This window comes from Ptychodera flava, chromosome 15 (genome assembly GCF_041260155.1).
Source record: "Ptychodera flava strain L36383 chromosome 15, AS_Pfla_20210202, whole genome shotgun sequence".
In the NCBI taxonomy this organism is placed as follows: Eukaryota; Metazoa; Hemichordata; class Enteropneusta; family Ptychoderidae; genus Ptychodera; species Ptychodera flava.
Genome location: NC_091942.1, coordinates 19,489,549 through 19,510,056, shown reverse-complemented (window position 1 = coordinate 19,510,056; position 20,508 = coordinate 19,489,549). Strand labels below are relative to the sequence as shown.

The window sequence follows — 20,508 nt, the reverse complement described above, 5'->3', positions numbered from 1 at the left end:
ATTCACAGTGTTTCAATTGGGTAAAAACATTGGCAACGTGCATACGTCTCTGTCGAAGAAAAAAACTGCGCATGTCTTCAGCCGGCTAGTGAATCTCTCCTATGCATACTAAGTAATGTTACCCATAATTCGCTTTGATTTGTAAACACTGAGATCTCTAATTGAACTGAAGCAAATATCTTCTGTACAAAGAACAGACTGGTCCATATTTCAAGTTTCTGACAGCACTGTTTTGAATATCATGTCTTTTTGACTTCCCACTTTGAATAATAAGAAGATCAACCCCTTTCCACGGAGGAGATAGTATTTTGTAATTTTGCCAACAGACAATTTTGACAGCCATACACTGGTATCTTTAAGGAAACTAGGGAATAGATTTCACCTGTGTTAGCAAAAGAAAGGATATTGATTGTTTTGAATCTTCAAGACAAAGGAAATGGTGAGACCAACTCAGTTGCTGATAACTTTACCTTGAAAAGTGTGAAATTTCTAGCACCTACAAAACATTGGCTTCTAATTCGATTTTCGCCGGCACCTGTCTCTCATTATCATGTACTGTCATATCTTTAAAGTACCATTTTGGAGGTGCGATGTTTGTGTTAAATCATGCCTCGCAGTTTAATTTGCCCAGACCTGCGTCACCATCCCTAGGAAAAAAAGTGTTGTTTATTTTTTGTTTATCTTGTACATGTTCCTGAATAACCTGCGACCGTTGGAAATACAAAATTGTTTCTCGAACGAGGCTGCGGGTCATCGAGGGTCATTTTTGCGTGATCAGAGAAGGCAACAAACACCGGAGAAGGAATAAATAGAATTTTATTAACTAAAAATCTCATCAACTACAGAAGATTAGAACATTAGGCACAAGTGATATCAACTAAATAAAAGATAACGAGACTTCATGCATGCTATGACGGATTTTTTAAGTGTTTTTAATTTCAGATGATTTCTATAATTTTTAACTCACATCCTTGCTACAAACTTGAAAAAGAAAAGTTAAAGGAAAGACGTCGAGTTATATGTATTGTACACGTAATGAACATTGATCGTACCAACGGCAAATCATTATGGCCGCCATCTTGTGAGCGTGATTTCGACGAACCAATAGGACGTCGTCATCTTCTCGCGTCATCTCTGGATAGTCCAATCAACTTGTTCGCCTCAAAATTTCCAAATAAAAGCAAATCCAAGCAAGCTCACGAGAATATCGGCGCCTCTTCTTCCGATATTAAATACGATATGCTAATATCTAAGTCTACTGTCCCAGAAAAAATATCTTCACTATCCATTGTTGATATTCATATTATTTGGAAAGAGGCTTTCTGGGGAAAAAAGCTCGAAAATTTATCATCCTACATTTATCACAGCGTGTGTTCATTCATTTTCAAAAAGGATTCATATTCACAGTCAAAGCGTACTTTGTGGAACCGCTAACTGCGGGACAGACACAGGAATGGCACAAACAAAATGCTTATGAATATCGTTCTGAAGTGTCAAAAGCTGAAGAATTTACATAGGTCAATGGTTCGGAAGCTGGAAATAACAACAGCTATATCCATTCCAATCATTTGAAAGCTCGGAGGTGGACTTTTTTATTTTTACTTTTACGAGTGTAAATACTAGCATTGAGCTTCTTTGGAAGATTTCTCGAACCTCAAAATTGTTCGGCGGTCAAATCAAAGTAAAATGCACGAACGAAATTGTGTGAAAGTCACTATGTGTAGGCAGATATTATCATGAAACTGCTTCAACAAACGCCATACCTAGAATGAAAGAAAAGAGAGAAAAAATGTTTTAAAAAGGGGCGCAAACATCATGCAACCTCAGTAAATTTAAAGGGACAATATCCGTAATGTGTTCATCTATTTGTTTTTTTTTATTCTGTAAAACGAAGATGCATTCTTATTCTTTTCTCAAAAGTATATGGAAATCTAGGATATCAATCTCGCCAAAAAGAATGCGTTGCGCACAACATCTGACGTTTATACCGATGAACACTATCCGTAATGAGCAGTAATTATCAACAAGAATATTTAGTAATACACACATAAAAAATTCGCCATGATTTAAATAGTGGAAGGAAAATGCATTCACAACAAGAACAAGAAATAATTGAAAATACACGAAAGTTATGATGCAACGGTTAATTACAGACTTTTACGACATTACATAGAGAAACAAATGTATGCAGAAACACACATGAAAAGTACATGTCTCTCTCGAATTTTATAGAGATTAAAACATGTGCACGCGTTAGATCGGCCATAAATGATTCATTCTATTTGGAAGGTTTAATGTACCGAGGGTGTTAGTGTTTTGTTTTGGTTTGCTTTGTTTTGTCAAATAATTCATACTGAGCGACGAATTCCACACTCTCGTCAAAAATGAAAATGACTGTTAATGAGGCATCAATAAATTAAAACTCGGCGTGTCGCAAAGTGCCTTTAATCGACGGACGTCGGCCATAAACTTGCTTTTATGATGAAAATTTACAACCGCCTCCTCATCAATCCGAAAAAGGGAGAATCACCGAGATGGATGGGTTTAAAAAACGTCTCAAGATTTAGAGTTATACCTAAAGATTAATTAGTTCTTGAACGACTAACAAATCAATAAGCTATAAATCAATGAATTGCTTTTAGAGATCCACGGGTAAAATTGTCTTGAATTTATAACTGTTATACAGAGTGTGTCCTTCAAATGTAAAAGGCTACGTGCTGCTTGTAAATGATAATGCATCAAGAAGCCTGGCTACACATCAAAATCGCCGCCTGCTCTCGTGTCTCGCTAAACCTTCCGAAAGAAGACGCAGATTTTGAGTAAGCTTACAAGCCCCGAATAATGTCATACGACGTCTCCTTGATAATATCGCTGAGTCAACAAAGACGAAGCCATGTTTACAATGCAGCATTGCCGACACGAAACCTAACCTTTCCAGGGTTGACAAGAATCGAGTGATAAGTGTTCGCATTAGTCGTGTGTCATCTGCGTGACGTCAACTCGGAGCTTGGCGATGTCGATCAGGGAGACCGTGACACACGCTAGGGGGTTCGGCCCGGGGGTTTTGGCTAGCTGATTCTATCCCAGTTTTCAATACACATATTTAATAAATGTTATACACATATTTAATAAACATTACACATATTTAATAAATTTAATAACTGCTTTAGCTTTTGTCAAACTACGGGCAAAAACTGTCGAGCAGAGGACTTTCCTAAATTGAAGAGTTTTTTCTCTCATTCGTGTTTCCACTGTCGCGTAACATGGGCAGATATGTTCAAGAGATGGGTGTGACACAGGGAGCGTTTGGAGCAGCACTTCAACTCTCTTGACAAAGTTCGACCACCTTTAAAGAGCTGAAAAATATTTGAAGGGTGTCGATCGTCTTGACACAGTGGAATTTATCGGACGCTTTAATCATTCTATGATAATGGAGGACCCCTATTTTGAAGTGCTTTTCAAGTAACATCCATGAAAAAATAACTGATTGAGATGACAAGCATTCCTCGACGTGTTATCTGTCTCTGTCCTCGACACAGACTGTCCCTAAGGCCTTCCGGTTGCAAGATCTTGATTGTCCGACATGTTCAACAACGGCTTAAAGCAGGGCAAGCCGACTTTACTGAGGTAAAAAAAATCGAAGTCTCATTGGCCACGAGTTTAAACAACTGATGGCTGGCACCTCAAACGACCACTTTCGGTCCAAAAAGTTGCGCATGCGCAGCTGACGATATTTCATTTGTGCATCACCATAACGGTCCATAATCTTTTCTGCACCTGTCCATTGCTAAAACACCCAGTCGTGAAATCAACTTACATCCTATAACGCATGCGTATAACATGCACTGTTCTTTCATGATACTGAAATATACACTGAACGCTAGGGGTGCAATTTGCATATGCAAATGCCATTTCCTTTCGAACGGCACTCAGCAACTCAGTCTGTGACCGTTGGCTGGCTAACACAGTTTTTCAGTCGCTCCCAAATCCTCATTTTGTCGCCGATAATTATCATTGGAGACCAACTTCATCTCTTCAATTGGATTTTCTGAGAAGGTAAGTGACTTTTCGGAGCTCTGTTTGAAAATTAAAGTGAATTTTGCGATTTCAGCGATTTTTCATAGTACGATGTTATATGTCGAGCGCGGACTTGTGTTGCTGTACCAACTACGGTAGCATGAAATTATGGCCCAAAATCAAGCATAGTTCGTGGAATTATACTATAAATTAGCTTTTTACCGCAGAATTTTGTCTGTTCATGCCAGGAATTTGATGTTGGGCGGCAAAGTTCGCCGCTGTGTTTTGCCGTTAAAATCCAATATGGCGCCAAATCAACATACGTTTACACGTACACTGTGTACTCGCATACGCTCATAGTGAAATAAATCCCCAAAATGTGCGTATTTTTAGGTCAAATGTTACTTTTTTGGGGGAAAGTATCATCAAGTGACACTTTTAGGTTGTAATACGTAAAATTCGTGTCACAGTTGTTTTTAATTATTTTCCTCTTTTTTTTTTTCAGGGTCATCACAGTCCGAGGATGGCTTCGAAGCTTCGAGCCGGGCTTCCCATAGAAAAACTTGTGCATGTGACCTCATGGTTGTTCACTTTTAACTTTTTTGACGTAATTTTCGTGTCTGATTTGTCTCAGTTTCGAGCCGGGGCTTCCCATAGAAAAACTTGTGCATGTGACCTCATGGTTGTTCACTTTTAACTTTTTTGACGTAATTTTCGTGTCTGATTTGTCTCAGTTTGTTGCAGTCAAGTCTCTGAGGCTTAAGTATTGATCAAACTTCAGGTTTATTTAGAATAAAATATTTAGAATAAAGCTGTTGTCTTTGCAGTATATTGAATTCAGAACTTATTAATTTTCTTTTTAATTTAACCAACACAAAACCAATCGACACGTTCCAATATTTATTGAAAAATTCGTGTCACCCGAGCGGCACTTTCAAAGGCTTCATTAAAGGTGAACTTCTCCGATATGCTTGCACATGCAACAACGACATGGACTTCATTGAAAAGGTCAACTTTCTCACACGCAAACTTCAACAACAAGATTATAGAAAAAAAGATATATCTCGTATAAAGAAACATGTTAATCTCACCAACCATCGACGATACCTCACCGCTAAAGATAAGAGGAATATGACATAAGAACAAAACTGGTTTACACAACGACCTTCAGTCCATTCATCAAAACCAGGCAAATCAAACAATGTCTAACAAAAATTGGAAATAATAGAAGCCGATCAAACACTGGTCAAAGTTTTTCCAGAAAAACCTATCATAGCATACAAAGGAATAAAAACTTAAGAGACATCCTCGTTCAGGCACAAATCAAGCACGAGGATAAAATAAACACGAACGGTCTGACCAACAAACCACTCAAAGTTCAGACCACAACATATCCATACTAGCATCTCTAGTTGATGAACAATCGCTACTATCAAATTAACATGTGGGATAAATAGCTCCAACACATAAACCGGTTCTTTCCCGGGACCCAGATCACATGACCAGGGTCAAAGCACTATCGATTCACCGGTGTCTCGCCATGTTTCTCCATATCATTAAACCACATTGATCGAATCAATATACCGCATCACTATCAAAGGTAGAAAACGATGTGTAAAGTTGCTCTCATTTTCCTATATATAGAAACAGACTTCAAGATACATAAAACAATTTATAAATTCTAAAATTCTGAGAAAAAAATATACTAAAGAACTGTAGTTGTAGTTAACATAAAATTATTCTCGTTTGTTGTAGAGGCCATCTAATCTGTGGTGAATGTATAATGCCCACTGTAACAAGTACTAGAAAACGGCATTCATAGGTGAAATTTTTAGACGAAGTTTCGCCAAGGGTCTATTGAAAAGTGTACCATTTCCAGTAAAATAGCTCTGTGAAGTTAAAAATTGGTATACACAATCAATTGTTACTGAAAAAGACACTGCTGAAATTTGATCGGTGTTCAAGACCCGGAAGACCATTTACTAGCCCCGTTTCTCCTTCATAGACAGACCCAAATCGTGTTATGCAACAGAAACTACTCAGTATACACATCGACAATCTTTTGAAAGTAGGTTTATTTTTACATGACAAACTGTTTATATCAGAAACAAATTCCTAAAAACACATATTACCTATAACATTCACTCAGGTCCGCGGTAAAGCGTGAATATAGGCATGTTTAGGCGACCCATGCTTGTGTGACCCCTGCGTACTACTGCGACCTTGTTTTGAAATGAAAACGAGGCTATTTTTCTGAGGGCGCTGTTCAAATTACACCCCCAGCATTCAGACTGATATACACTGATGGACCGTATGCAACCGTAAATGGGATGGGGAGGGGGCAGCTCTTCATATTTTAGCGATATCGGTTTAATGCCTTAGGAAGAGGGCAACTATAAGTTAGCAATCAAAACAAAAATAGCTCCGAGCAAGTGCCCAGTCAGGGGACATTTATCATAGTTGCTGGCTGACTTAGTCATAATTCGATCACTTTTGTATTATTTGAACAAGTACACGCTGCTCGAAATTTGAACCACCATGGTGCCAGTGAGAATGATGGTCAACAGTATATGCCTTTAAACAGCAGAGTCACAATTCGTGGGAATCTAATACCAGATATCTGATTAGTTACATAGGTAACTTACAAAGTTGACTGTAATTTGAATCGGAAGGACCCTATAATGATATCAACACTGCGCCTAGGGAACAGGAAATTCAAACTCTCAAAGTTTTACAATACTTCTCTGGTCTACCACTTGTGTTACCTCATTTTGAAGCCCTTGGAGTAAGAAAGATTTTCATAGTCTTAGTTTTTTGAAAAACAGAAAAAAATATTCGTATTCCTCGAGAGTTGACGCGGGGGATGGAAGCCATCATTTTGAATTTCAAGAGTCGGTGAATGCTAAATATGTTGTTTCTCTAGCACAAAATCTTGCATCGCTGACCCCCGATGTTTATTCTTGTTTTTGAAAGAGAGTGGGTGAAAGTTCACGGGGAAACTCCGGAGAAGTTTAAAGTGTATGTCCCGCATAAATTCAAAGTTAATTTTGCTTAAAATGAGCCATGCTATATGATTTTGACATTCCCACTTTATCAAATAAAGCATCACCCCAAGGAAACGACGCGGTGAAATATTATTAAAATGCAATATGTTGTGCGACTTTGAAGTTAGCTGCCATTCGGGTCGTTTCGGAATTCGCGGGCATTGCCACCGGAAATGACGTAACTAATAGAATGTACGAGTGAGTGTGTTCACCTCGGCCATAGCGAATGCTTACCGCTGTGGCTTCAACATGGTGAGAAGTTACGCCTTTGGTGGCTGAAGTAACTGCAGCCATTGTCAGTTTATTGCATTTTAGGATGATGTATTAGCCGCATTTGACAAAATTACAAGAAAGGGTCGGAAAAGAGGCATTCAGACAAGCGTTTTCTGCGGTGCACATTTTCGAGTGCCGTGACTTAGAATAAACACGGTTCGGAAGCCAGATGTACGGTAAGATAGACTTTACAATTCCTGGAGTTACTACATCAATTATGTAATCGCAATGCTATACCAGTACGACCATTGTCACCAGAAAGCTTCGCGTGTATCATCATCAACTGTGGACAAGAGCGAGAACAGCAGCAAGACTGCGACAGGTTGCCCAAAACATGTCAAGGATGCGGGGGCCGCGGAGTATGGCCGTGTTTACATCCCCCAAGACTGATCGCCGATTCAGATGCTTTACGAAAGTGATTGTAAATAAATAAATGAATACAAGTACTAGATCCCATGCATGTGTGACTCTATAATTAGTAACGTTAGGAGATATCTAATTTTATATTCCTAAAAGTTTACGTAGTGATTGACTGACTCTTTGCGAGACTGAACGATAGGTTGTGTATAATACAGCACGTGACACAACGTGTAGCAAAGAAGTTTATACTGTTGACGAAGCAGTCGCGTTGTCGTCATCTGTTCCCTTCTGCTCGACTAAGTCTCCCCTAAAATATTTTAGCTTCTTTGAGAATTTCGCAGTCATGAAACAATGAACACTGCGATTTATATCGCTGACACTTAAGAAAAAAAACTGCGGAAGCGTAGCTGATCACTCCGTCACAGAAATGGCCGGCTGAGCCGCCCGGCCTCGGGTGCGAGTGTGCCCGATATTTACATCATGTCAATTTTAATTTATCTCTTCCCGAGAATTTGGCTAGACATGTCTTTACGGTCACATATTTTTAAAAGTGCCAATGTTCATGTGAGGTTTTATAACGCCAAACTGAAGATTTTGCGGCGAGAATACTACCTTCAGTGTTTATGCTAACATGACCCTCAGCCTGTTCCACTTCCAGCTGTTGAATGATAGGAAAGATGTGTGTTTAAACGGTGGACAATTTTCAACTTGATCTCTACTACGTTTATCTACAAGCGTCATGGTGTAATTCAAATTTTTATATACAGATTTTGAACGAGGCAATTTGTGTTGAGAAGTAATAATAAGGTTGGATGGCAACTCCAGACATATTTATATTTTGTTAGCTTGCGGTTGTGTGTACGGTGTAGTGCACTGGTGTGTTTGACTGTGGTCACGGTGGGCTTGTCACTGACGCGACGGTCAACAAGAGTTCCGCTTTTGTTCTCGTTTAAGTTAAGGTTCCGACTGTTAAAATTTGCAGGCCTGTAAATTCTGAACAGCTTTGTCATATCTTCTGTGACGATGATATTCTCAGTTGCACTGCTTTCACTCATGAAATTATCACTATCTCCATAGTCAATGCACGAAGTCACCATCACACATTCTATTAGTGACGTCACAGCTACTTACGCCAAAACGGGGCGAGCTCGGCAATTTCCGGAAAATGTCGCCATGATGGAAATCGAAAAGTGCAACTTTTCCCGTGTTTTCGTCGAAATAACATAATACAACCGTCTAAAAACCGCTCAAATAAGCTTCAGTTTGTGTGTAAATGTTTGTTTTATTAATACCAATTTCATTGACAACCAGAACTATAGTATATGCCCCAAGTCAAACGAAAAAGTCTCAAAATGGCAGGACTCACCCTTTAAGTCTACGCGTTTGGAGGCGCGTTCGACCTTACGGTACGGAACGCGCCTCGGGGACAGATATTCGGACTCTCAAACTTGTTCATTTATTTTCTGATATACCACTTGTGGGGGTTCATTTTAAAGCTCTCGGTGTAAGAAAACTTTTCACCGACTTAGTTTTTCAAAAATCGAAAATTTAAATTTATTTTTTGCTCCATAGAGTTAACACAGGGATGGCGGCCATTTTGAATTTCAAATATCGGTAAATCTTGGGTAATTTGTTTCTCTAGTACCAAAATTTGCACGGTTACTCCGATTTTTATCTTGATTTTTAAAGAGAATGGTTGAAATATTCTTTGAGGAAAGTTTGAACAAAATTTTAAGTCTTTCACTTTCGAGGCGCATACTACCTTAATATACGCACTACGTAAACGAAAATATCTGTGTGATAGAGCGAGCGAGAACTTCAGAGTACTTACGCTGTGCTAACAATCTAAGGCTGTTTGTACACGTATCCGACCGCGCTCCATTTGCACTGGGCGTTGGCGTATTTTCCTGGCGCAACACAGTACGTGAAGATGTTGCACTTGCATGAAAACTTGCTCTTGGAAGCTGGCTTGCATACTTGTCCGACGGAACAGGAAAGCTGTTAGCAAAAAAGAAATGGCAAAATCATCACATGAGAAACAAAATCTATTCAGATACTTCGCGGGGAGGGGGGGGTGTGCAGCATCTTCTGCAGAGATTTGCTTGCAACGATTACAACTTTTCTATTTGCGATACTGATTTTTTGATTTAATTGAAAAACGGGTATCTTCTAAGAGGCTTTTAGGATACTGTTGAAATGATGATAGTATGGACTGTCATCACGAAATATGCACTATCCTGGGAGAGCAACTTCAAGTTAACTCGGGGTGGAGAAGTAGGGGCTAGCTTCTGGCACAGACCAACTCTACGCAGACGATGGAGAAACAGAAACAGATCTGCATCTCTACGGTCAACTTCTTGTCAGAAAACTGTTTGTTTACTAGTGTGTTTGGTGGGAAATATGTCATTGAAACTGTCGGGAATATTTTTTGCGATGGGTCTTACTATTGATGAATAGTCCTTGATTGAAGTGTCGGTGGCGCTAATCGGAGAGTAAGCCCTCCTCCACAAACTGTTCTCATCTTCAAACCGGTCGCCCTCGTCTCCGTCGAAGGCGTCCTCCGCGTCTAGCAAGTCCTCTGATAATCTTTTGGCTGGCTCGAAATACGGATTTGGATAGGCGACCCCAACGTCCACTAAAAGAAGCACGCTCAAGGTGACAAGGGCTATGGCAACTGTCGTCTGCATTGTTCTTGTGCTCTGGCGGGAAAGAACAGAAAGAATTCAAATTTTAGTTTTAAGTGTAGGGTATGAACACATTTTCGTCTCTGCTAACTTGATTGTCGTTGCAGCTCCATACCATTTGAAGTTTGCCAACAAGATTTCACAACAAATTGAAGGTACTATAAGACCTGTTGAATTATGCAGTTGAGGCAGGGTACACTATATCTAGTTTCTAATTTTAGCGAAATTCCATAGACGATACGAATTCAATCAAACCGATCCACGATAACTAAACACAGAAATCTATTTTTTAAATCATGAAAATTTCACGCACAGGACATCATGAAAAATTCACGCACAGGACATCCGAACGCACTTGCAACTATGTTGATATGAGATCTAATTACGAGTATGTTTTTGTGATTAAACCTCCTATAACTGGCCTAGCCTGGATGACATACAATACAGGACAACTACATCGATAAGACTTTGCGTTTATCTTCAAGTATGTCCATATATCTACTCTATGACAGCGGCCTAATCTATTCATCTATTGTATGTCTGTTTATATGTCCATATCTCCAGCCATCTATCCAAAGGCATCTCTGCCTCTTTGTCAATAGATGGATTGCGTCCCCTATTGCCTTCAAGTTTGTCGTTCTATTTTCCAAACGAGATATTTTAAAAACTTGATGAGATGGAAATTGCCGTTTACGTGTACTTTCATCGGCCAGGCTACTTGCAGTAACGAAAAAACAAACAGCAGATTGTAGGAAATATGTATTCTCCAAACTAATGACATTTCGTATGCCTTTGAGCGGTTATTTCACCGGCTAATTATGTGCTGATAAAGAAGATTTATTACTTCAACCATGGCCAAGTTTCAACGTTTTTGTTTGTAGAACCGTATTGCAAAAAATTTAAAATCGCTCGACATGACATCTTCATTTCCGCTCATCATTAGTAGTTGCGCGGTCCACCAGGAATCGCTAGGTCACTGAACGCTCGGCGTGGGTGTGTCCTGAGTGGTAGCATAGTCTACAATTTGTTTGCCTTTTTTTCTAGAATGTGGAAAGTTATATCTCCGTACAAAAAAGCGTTTCTAAACCTCACCCACACTCTGTCATTTATACGGCATATGCGTAAGTTGTTTTTTTGGTATCGGGCGGATACCCGTATATTAGCACAATATTGAGTCACAAAGCGGTAAATTTAATATGCAAATTGTGCGTTTCGCGACTCGGCTGCAGGGACGCAATATTCTACCCAGCCATCGAGGTAATACTTGGTTATCGCAAATGTTGACATTCATCAGTCGATAGAAAAACACCGCGGGGGTATTTGATGCGTTTGATTGAGGGCCAATGGTTCAAACAAGCGGTGTCTTCTATTTTTACTATCGTGATAAGATGAAAGTATACTGTAAATTATAACGTACGTGAAATTATAACCAAATATACGCCTCCTTAACCTTTATCAAGTATCACACCGTAATGTGACTGACAGTAGAAACCACACTCTGAGATGTTCCCGATAATGTAGGTTGTGGAAGATAAAATTCTCCCCGGACAGTCATGTAAACCCCATTAATTCATACATTTGGATGACACATTTGCTGAAGTAAAAATCATAAAGGTGTTGATTACATAGTTTTAAGGCGAAATAATCTGTCCGTCAGCAATTGCCGCGTTCTGCGCACAAAACTTTTTCTAGTTGGCAGCCATCTTTAATATTACACGTAGACTATACATGTGTGTTGTTTGTCTTCTTCTCTTGATTTGGCCTAAAATAAACCTGTCTTCCCAAACTAACGAGCACACATATTTATATCAGAGAGTTTTGCCATGGGACAGGTTGACAGAGTCTGTACGACAACAAAAATAAAGTTACACACTTACCATCTTGCTAGAATAAATCCGCTAAGAAATATTTCAACGAAATCGACATCAATTAATTAGCCTGACACGTGTGCAGAGAGAAACGTGTTCTAGCATGTCTTGCGTTAAACTTTATAGTCACTTTTCTTGATGTAAAATTAGCTTAATGATTGCATATGGTGATAAAATCATTGTGACGTCGTCTTCTAAGTGAGGATAACGATTTCATTTGATAATTGAGTTCCATTAGCCGCCAAAAATACACGGGCCGTCATTGAACACTACCAGCTGTCGTTGTTTTATGTTCTCATTTAAATTTATTTATCACACCAATTTAAACACGGCATTATGGTGCATCCATTGATGGGTTGCATAATTTTGCTTGAAAAAATAGTATACTTAAGTAGGAAAGGACGCAAGGGCAAATATTGGATATCGGCTGGGACTTTTTAATTAACTTAATTTGAAAGCATCCGAAGGACAGTCGGGCTATTCGTTTCTAAAAAAAAGCAAACTCTTTTGTTCACATGCCTCGCTTTGGATAAGTTGAACCACGTCTGCTGGCAAAAGGTTTTTCTCTAGCTGCCTTTCTCATATTAGTTTCGAATTGAACGATCAACGTCTACGCTTTCTCGTTCAATATTGTTATCCTTGAGTTGTCTGAAAGTGTGATTTCCACATGACTCGCAACTGTTTCTTGATAATGACTCAAAGTGATATTTTCTTGTACAAAATGAGGAAAGTCGCCTCAATCTGCAAAAAGGAAAACGGAAAATACAACCACACCATCCTTCCATCCATCCAGCTATCCATTCATCTATCCATCCATCCATCCATTTATTCAATCATTCATGGTTCACCAAAAAAATTTTAAATTGAGAAAGTTTTGAGGTTGTTCTCATCGTGGTCATCATCATCATCATCATCATCACGATCATCATCATCATCATCATCACAATCATCATCATCATCATCATCATCATCATCATCATCACGATCATCATCATCATCATCATCACAATCATCACCATCACAACACCTTTACTGCCACCGCCAATATAAAACAATCATCATTAGAGAAAACCAAAATGGCTCGACATTGAATTGAACCTCAAAGGCGATTTCAGTTATCGAAGAACCAACAATTATTAACAGGTATATGAAATCAAGATCCAAAGTCAACCCTAATGTGGAAAGAATACATGTGATCAACTTTCGAATGCTTTTGATAATCTAACATCTATCCCTCAGTAACCGTATCTCTCTTTTCATAACAACTAGGCTTTGAGTGTATTTCAGGTCAGCATGTATGTATTTAAATGATGAAACTCAAAGTCGGGACACAGTCTTGCTGTGGATAAACTATTCATTCATACACAATTCATTTGCTCTAAGTCTGCAGGAACGGTGTCGTTTCGAGTTCACAAAGGGCAACGCAGTAACAACAGCCGTAGTATTTAGAGTGCCTTTCCCAGGTGCTTGGACGAGGCTGGTTATGGAGCTCAAACAGATATCTATTTATATGAAGAGATGACATTTAACGAACAATTGTGCAACGAAAACACCTACATCACTTGACATTTAATTGTTGGCATTTTACAGCCAGTGCAGCATAAATTAATTTGCATAAGGAGACCTCTTAATGGTAGAGCGACTAACTCCGTACTGAATTAGCGATTGAAGGAGTTGAGACCACTTGAAAATGTATGAACATGGCCGAAATTTCTATTTTTTTAGTTCTTTTACATCTGATGAGAGGTCGACAACGTACGCTTATTCAAATGTAAGTGTTCTAAAATTGTGAGATCATAAATGTGAAAATAACTAATTTGCATATGAATAGATGTGTATCTCGTTTTATCTGTGCATACTTTAATGTCACATATTAGGGCAACAGACTGCTTTAAAACTGTTATCGTCTGATGCGAGATTATTGATACAAATTTATCTCGCGGCATCTTTGACTTTTACCAGCACTTGACGGACGCAGATATACATATACAGTGTATTTTGAAAGATAGAAAAGTGAAAGGTGCGGATTTGGGAGAACCTGAAAATCCCAAATATCGGCTACGTGATGTTTCACTGAAACAGGCTACATAGCAATGACAGATAAGGAATAATGCCCACAAACATTAAAATACCTGGCTATATTTTCATCATTATCTCTTTTTGTTCCTCCACGCTTTATAGAGCCCTGAACTGTCTCGTCGTCACAGATCTCTGCGACTCGCGCCATGATCTCAACATAGGTCTATGCGCTATGCGCGCATTCACCACCACTGCTGACACGATAGCAAATAACTTACAGGGCGGGAAATAGATAGTTGAGCCGCCGGAAATTGAAATCGTTGCAACTTTTGGCGCCAATAAAGATCACCACACTAGCACTGACCTTAACCTAAATGGGGTTCAGGTTTAACTGTCGTATCGTCAGGCAATCATCGCGCTTTTGTATTCAGCGTCTCACAGTATTGAGAGACCGGGTTCAATGCTATTGCACTTACACCTAAACTATTCCACATTGTTTAAAAATATATATAAACAGGACGAATGCTCGCTGCCTTCTCACACCGCAGCATATACAATCACCTTACCATTTCGGGAGACATGTGCGTACAGGCAGTCGCGACATTTCAGTAAAGACGGTGACCGACAATCAACATTCTGTATTGAGCATCGATTTCTCACGTATTATTCGCGAGAATCCTGTCAAACTCAAGGCTATCTTATCTCGAGAAAACAAAATTCTCAATACTTGTTACTATAGAAGTCACTTTCTCGTACATCCTCGCCGAACTCGATCGAGAGACAGTGTGAATTCTCACACCCAGCGACTCTTGCTGAAGCGGATGCCGGTTTCTCGCTAGGTTTACCGTGCGTTGAAATTGCCATCGCACAAATGATACGTGGGCTGTTTCGAAATTATTTTTATCATCTTCATCGAAATCGGTACATTAAAATGGAAGTTGCGTCGACCTGAGTTTCCAGCATTACCCAGTGTAATAGGAATTTTGCAAATTGGTTTGTAACTGAAACATTTTAGGTATCTTCTGACATCAAGACGCGCTAAGACATGTTTACGATCAGGTTGGCAACTCATCACACGTTTATGCCAGGTGTTAAGTCCTCCCCATGCTCGGTAAGACTCCATCATTGAATTCGGGAGATGAATAAATTATCTTTATCTGTGCCCGGGCGAGCGGGAAAGCTGGGGTTGCGATGTGTCGTGCAAATGAATTGCGCCACGCGATCAATATCTCTTATGTGCAAGCCGCCATAAAGTTGTGGTTGTATTATGGTGTCCAATCCATGCCAAAATTACTACTTTGATTTTACAACACAACATGCCATTCCGAATTCTATTTTACAATTCAACATGCTATTTCACAACACAACATGCCATTCCGAATTCTATTTTACAATTCAACATGCTATTTCACAACACAACATGCCATTCCGAATTCTATTTTACAATTCAACATGCTGTTCTGAATTTCATTTCACAACACAACATGCCATTCCGAATTCTATTTTACAATTCAACATGCTATTTCACAACACAACATGCCATTCCGAATTCTATTTTACAATTCAACATGCTCTTCTGAATTTCATTTGACAACACAACATGCTCTTCCGAATTTCATTTGACAACACAACATGCCATTCCAAATCCTATTTCACAACTCAACATGCTCTTCCGAATTTCATTTGACAACACATCATGCCATTCCAAATCCTATTTCACAACTCAACATGCTCTTCCGAATTTCATTTGACAACACATCATGCCATTCCAAATCCTATTTCACAACTCAACATCCCATTCTAAACCTAGCTCTGCGGAGCAGGGCAGTGTTACTGGCTATCGAACAAGATTCAAAATGGCGGACGCGAAATGGTCCCCTCGCACAGAGAGAGAAATGCGAACTTTGCACAAGTCTAAAAACGCAGCTTAGCACATTGTGTATCTAAACAAGATGAGCGTGCTCGAAAACTAGGATCGATCACGATTTTAAATTAAAAATTGGCTGTTTCTGGAAAAGAAACTGCGCACTGCAATCAGCAGTTTTGTCTATGGTGCACCGTGTGTGGGAGGCTTATCGTGAAAGAAATTTAGGGAAAACCATTTGATTTCTGGGGGGGGGTTATGGAGGAAGTGGGTATGGGAGCAAAGTTTTTTTTCCTGTCAGAGTGACAGCAATTTCTTTTTTCTACTGTCAGACCTGCATCAATTTCTTTTTTTTTTCAAATGGAGTAGCAGTGCAATTTTTTTTTTATTGGTCATCAAGTTTGTAATGCGTTGTATATAAGGGAGCTGTCATTATTTACGGCCTGAAACTCCGAAATTTCGAGTGACCCCCCCCCCTCGCCAACCATGATGAATTTGAGTAACCTCCCTCTCTAACTCTGAAATTTTGACTGATCCCCCACTTAGAAAAGTTAAATACCAATACATGAAATTGTAAAATTTACAAAATACAGCAACAGTAAAGTCTTTTTTTTAAGACCTTTCAAATCCTGATGTACCCTGCTAGACTATCATCAGTTATCTCATGATGGTTCAAAAAAGGTGAACACATCAAAATGAAATTCAAAGTCACTATAAAATAAAGATATAAAAGATCACGCAGTATCTAATCATATAGTATATTGTTTAATTTGGATGGATATTATGACAGGGTTTTCACTAGGATATCTGACCGGGCAGAATTTGAAAGTACACGGGGAAAACATGAGAGAGGCTTAGGGGGAAAGTGTCACAGGGGCTTTCCCCTATCTTGCAGGGAAATTTTTAAGATATTGATGTGTGCAATGGTGCAGTCTGGTGCAATCTGAGAGGTTTTTTTTTTTTAATTTTTTTACTAAGTGAAACTGTTAGAATACCCCAAGGGGGAGAGCACGAGAGGGGGTTCCCCTCTCGTATTGGAAATTTTGAGAAATTGATGTGTTTAATAGTGCAATCTGAGAGGAGTTTCAGTTTGTTTTGCACTCGTTTATTTTGCACTCAGTAAAACTGTTTGAAAATGACATTGAACACTGCAATATTTTTTTACATTTTATGCATGATCAGTTTTTGAGTCACAATATTCAACAACCAAACAATGACAATACAATTTGTGAAAAACAGTTCTGTTTGCCAGAGACTGAAGACAAATGAATATACAGGAACAGAAAATCTGTGACCTTCTTGTGTCATTTCTCCAGCTGCCAGCTTCTAATGAAAACCTGAATATGGTATGTTTGCGATCCGGTGTTTGTGGTCAGAAAAACAAGGCTCACACATTGTATTTCATTATATTTGTTGTTCCTCAATTTTTCATTGTCAAGGTACATCTTTCTGACAAATTTATATTGAGAAAATAATATATTGGTTTTAACACTTAGTTTATCGACTCCTGTCTTGTGTTTTAAATTTTCACAATTTACAGAAGTCAAATAGTTCCCTTTAGATAGTGCCTATGCCATTGAGATATTGCAACAGAAATCCTGAAATATGATTTCTTGGGTCAGAAAAGGGAAGGAAAAAATTGAGTGTACTGAGGTGTAAAGTAGACCTATGTAGTGCATGCTTATATCATAAGTGCTGGGGAAAAAAAACATAAGAATTACTTGTGGTAAAACATTTGCGCCGCCTATGGCGGCGCGCCGGCAAAGAATACATGAGAATAAGGTTTCCAAATTTTGCTTATTTCTGGTGCATTGTGACAATTTTTTTTTTCTCTTCTGTCTGTTATGACAATTTTTTTTCTCAGGCCATGACAGGATCAATTTTTTTTTCTTCTCTGTCACCTGGTGACAAATTTCTTTTCCTCAAAATCCTCCATATCCCCCCAGAAATCAAATGGTTCTCCCCTTACTATATGGTATCTGATACGGATATGGTCCCATCGCATACAGAGATGAAAGTGCGCTTTGTGTAAGTTCAAAAGCACAGCTTAGCTCATCGTGCATCTAGACAAGTTGAGCGTGCTCAAAATAGGAGATCGATCACGATTTTGGGTGAAAAAAACCGATGTGTTTGTTTTCGGTGGAGAAACTGGGCGTTGCAACCAGTGGTTGGTTTTGCCTATGGCGGTCAGCAGGGCTGTGGTGGGAAACTGATTGTTTGTCATATGGTTGGTGAATATTTCCCATTTTATGTACCGATGCAAGCTGCCTAAATTGTTGAATTCTTGTTAATTAATCATAGTGTAAAGACCCACAATACAGTTGTTAACAATCGATATCACAGATATGATTTTTATATTATCTTATATCTCGAATTACTTTACGATGCCAAACTTCAGTGAAAGAAAAAATGTGATAAACAGAACAAAAAGTTATAAAATAAAAAAGTTACTTCATTTACTGGCCACGATTATACCCTTCAGATCTCCCCTCCCCCCTCCTCTTGGCCAAAGAATCATAGTATATCTGATGCAGACTAAAATAAAAATGTGTTTCAGAAAGTAACTTTTGACGGAATTTTTTTTTCTTTTACCTAAGTGCGTCATCTGTTTTTCTCAAGTTTCTTTGGCTGATTATTTTTATTGAAATTTGTGGGGAATTTTTTTTTTCGAAAATTTTCCACTCCCCAATTAACAGGGGTTTCATTAAGAGCCGGCAGCCGGCGAAATTGACCGGTTACTCTCACGATTTCGCAGGCTACTTTTTTGGAAATTTGAACTCTTTCATCGCTGAAATATTTTTTACCTTCTGAAATGATACAGACAAGTTTCACGAGCTGTATAATCAAACTTTTCAACGGCTTTTATGTGAAACAAAATTTAGAAGACGAGCGACTACTACGATCGCCTTGTACTTCGATGCAGCACGGTCTTGCGTATACTGCCTCAATAAAAATCCGAATTGCAATTTACGATTCTATTGGCTACCTGAATTGCTGATTCCTATTTGGTGACCTTTATATACGGTAATGAAAACGTTCATACTACACCTGTCGGCCGTCGTTAGCTCAACTCAAAATGGTCGAAGAACAAATGAAGACGGAAGTGGTCGCAAGGTCAAGCTTCGCTGTACGATCCTCGGTTTTGAAGTGGACCAAGAAACAAGAGAAGGATAATTACGTTGATTTAAACTGTTTTCGAAGGCAATGACCTGATTTTTTTTCTCACGAAAAACTTTCCGATTACAGTCGGAATTTTAGTAAGCCGATGTGCGTTGCACTGCAGTAGGCTTAATTGTGCTTTTTGGTCTACCGACGCCAACACTTAAGAACGTCGCCCAGAGTGGTTAAAATACGATCAGACCTCTAAATTCACTTCAAAAGCGATCGTCAGGTTAAATCCAAATGTGCGCTTCTGAACGTACAAATTTCCGTATCCTATATCAAGGTTCTTTAATACTTTGCATACCCATATAGTCAAATAACTTTGAGGATCTTTGATTCTATTTGCGAAATATGGTAATGATTGTCATTTTTTATCATTATTCGCTATATAAATTATCCTTTTTACCTCTCCAGTGGTATCAAAGTTCTTCATCTACAGATTTCCATACCAAACATCAGAGTTCTTAATTTTAAGCATAACATTATGAGTGTTTCATCCAGGATGGCATCAATAAGGGGGATTTTCCCCTTTACCAGAAAATTTCGGGGGGCATTTCACCAGTTCATGTGTTCTACTTGTACCTCTAAGGTGTGACTGGCACCATTTCATGGAAGGGGGGAGTGGTCCCCTTGACAAATTAATTGGGGTGCCAACATTTCAACAGAGGGGGAATCCCCTATCCCCCTGTCTAGATGTAACACTGTATAATATTATCTACATATCAAATTTATATAATTAATAATAGTGAATTATTATAGTTTACCTCCTAAAAGCATAGAGGCTCTAAAGACTTGTTTTCTTTGTTCAAATTATCGTCAACATTACCACATTTTATCATTTTTAATTACGAATTATCATATTTAGGCCTAATCTCCGAGACAAATGGCTTTTATAATATGAACACAAATTGCCCTGCTCCTGAAAATACTAGAAATTCAAGTGACTGTAAGCTGTAAAAAGTAAATTTTAGCTCATTTTTCAGGGTTTCCGGCCTTCGGCTGGGAGGGGGAACACCCCCTCCTGGACCCTCCCCCGACGACGACCACTTTGTGGTCATGGCAGCTGCAAGCCGCCTACTTTTCCATTCTAGCCCCTTCTTCAAAACTTAATGAAACCCCTGACTGACAATGGTCCACCCCTTGCTGGCTAAAGGCCTCCCACCACAGCCTTGCTGACCGCCATAGGCAAAACCAACCACTGGTTGCAACGCGCAGTT

General features: G+C 39.0%; 1 protein-coding gene across 3 annotated transcripts in view; it reads right to left on the bottom strand.

The window, feature by feature from the left end:
• Window positions 1-798: 798 nt before the first annotated feature.
• The window catches only part of LOC139151436 (uncharacterized), a 56,352-nt gene continuing 36,642 nt past the window's right edge, over window positions 799-20,508 (bottom strand). For all 3 annotated transcript variants that reach the window (XM_070724240.1, XM_070724238.1, XM_070724239.1), the window contains exons 2-4: window positions 10,139-10,393; window positions 9,526-9,692; window positions 799-1,763 (exon numbers count right to left, since the gene is read on the bottom strand). In XM_070724240.1, coding sequence (XP_070580341.1) covers window positions 9,540-9,692; window positions 10,139-10,381 — 396 coding nt within the window. In that variant the 5' untranslated portion in view covers window positions 10,382-10,393 and the 3' untranslated portion in view covers window positions 799-1,763; window positions 9,526-9,539. The remainder of the gene's footprint in view (window positions 1,764-9,525; window positions 9,693-10,138; window positions 10,394-20,508) is intronic.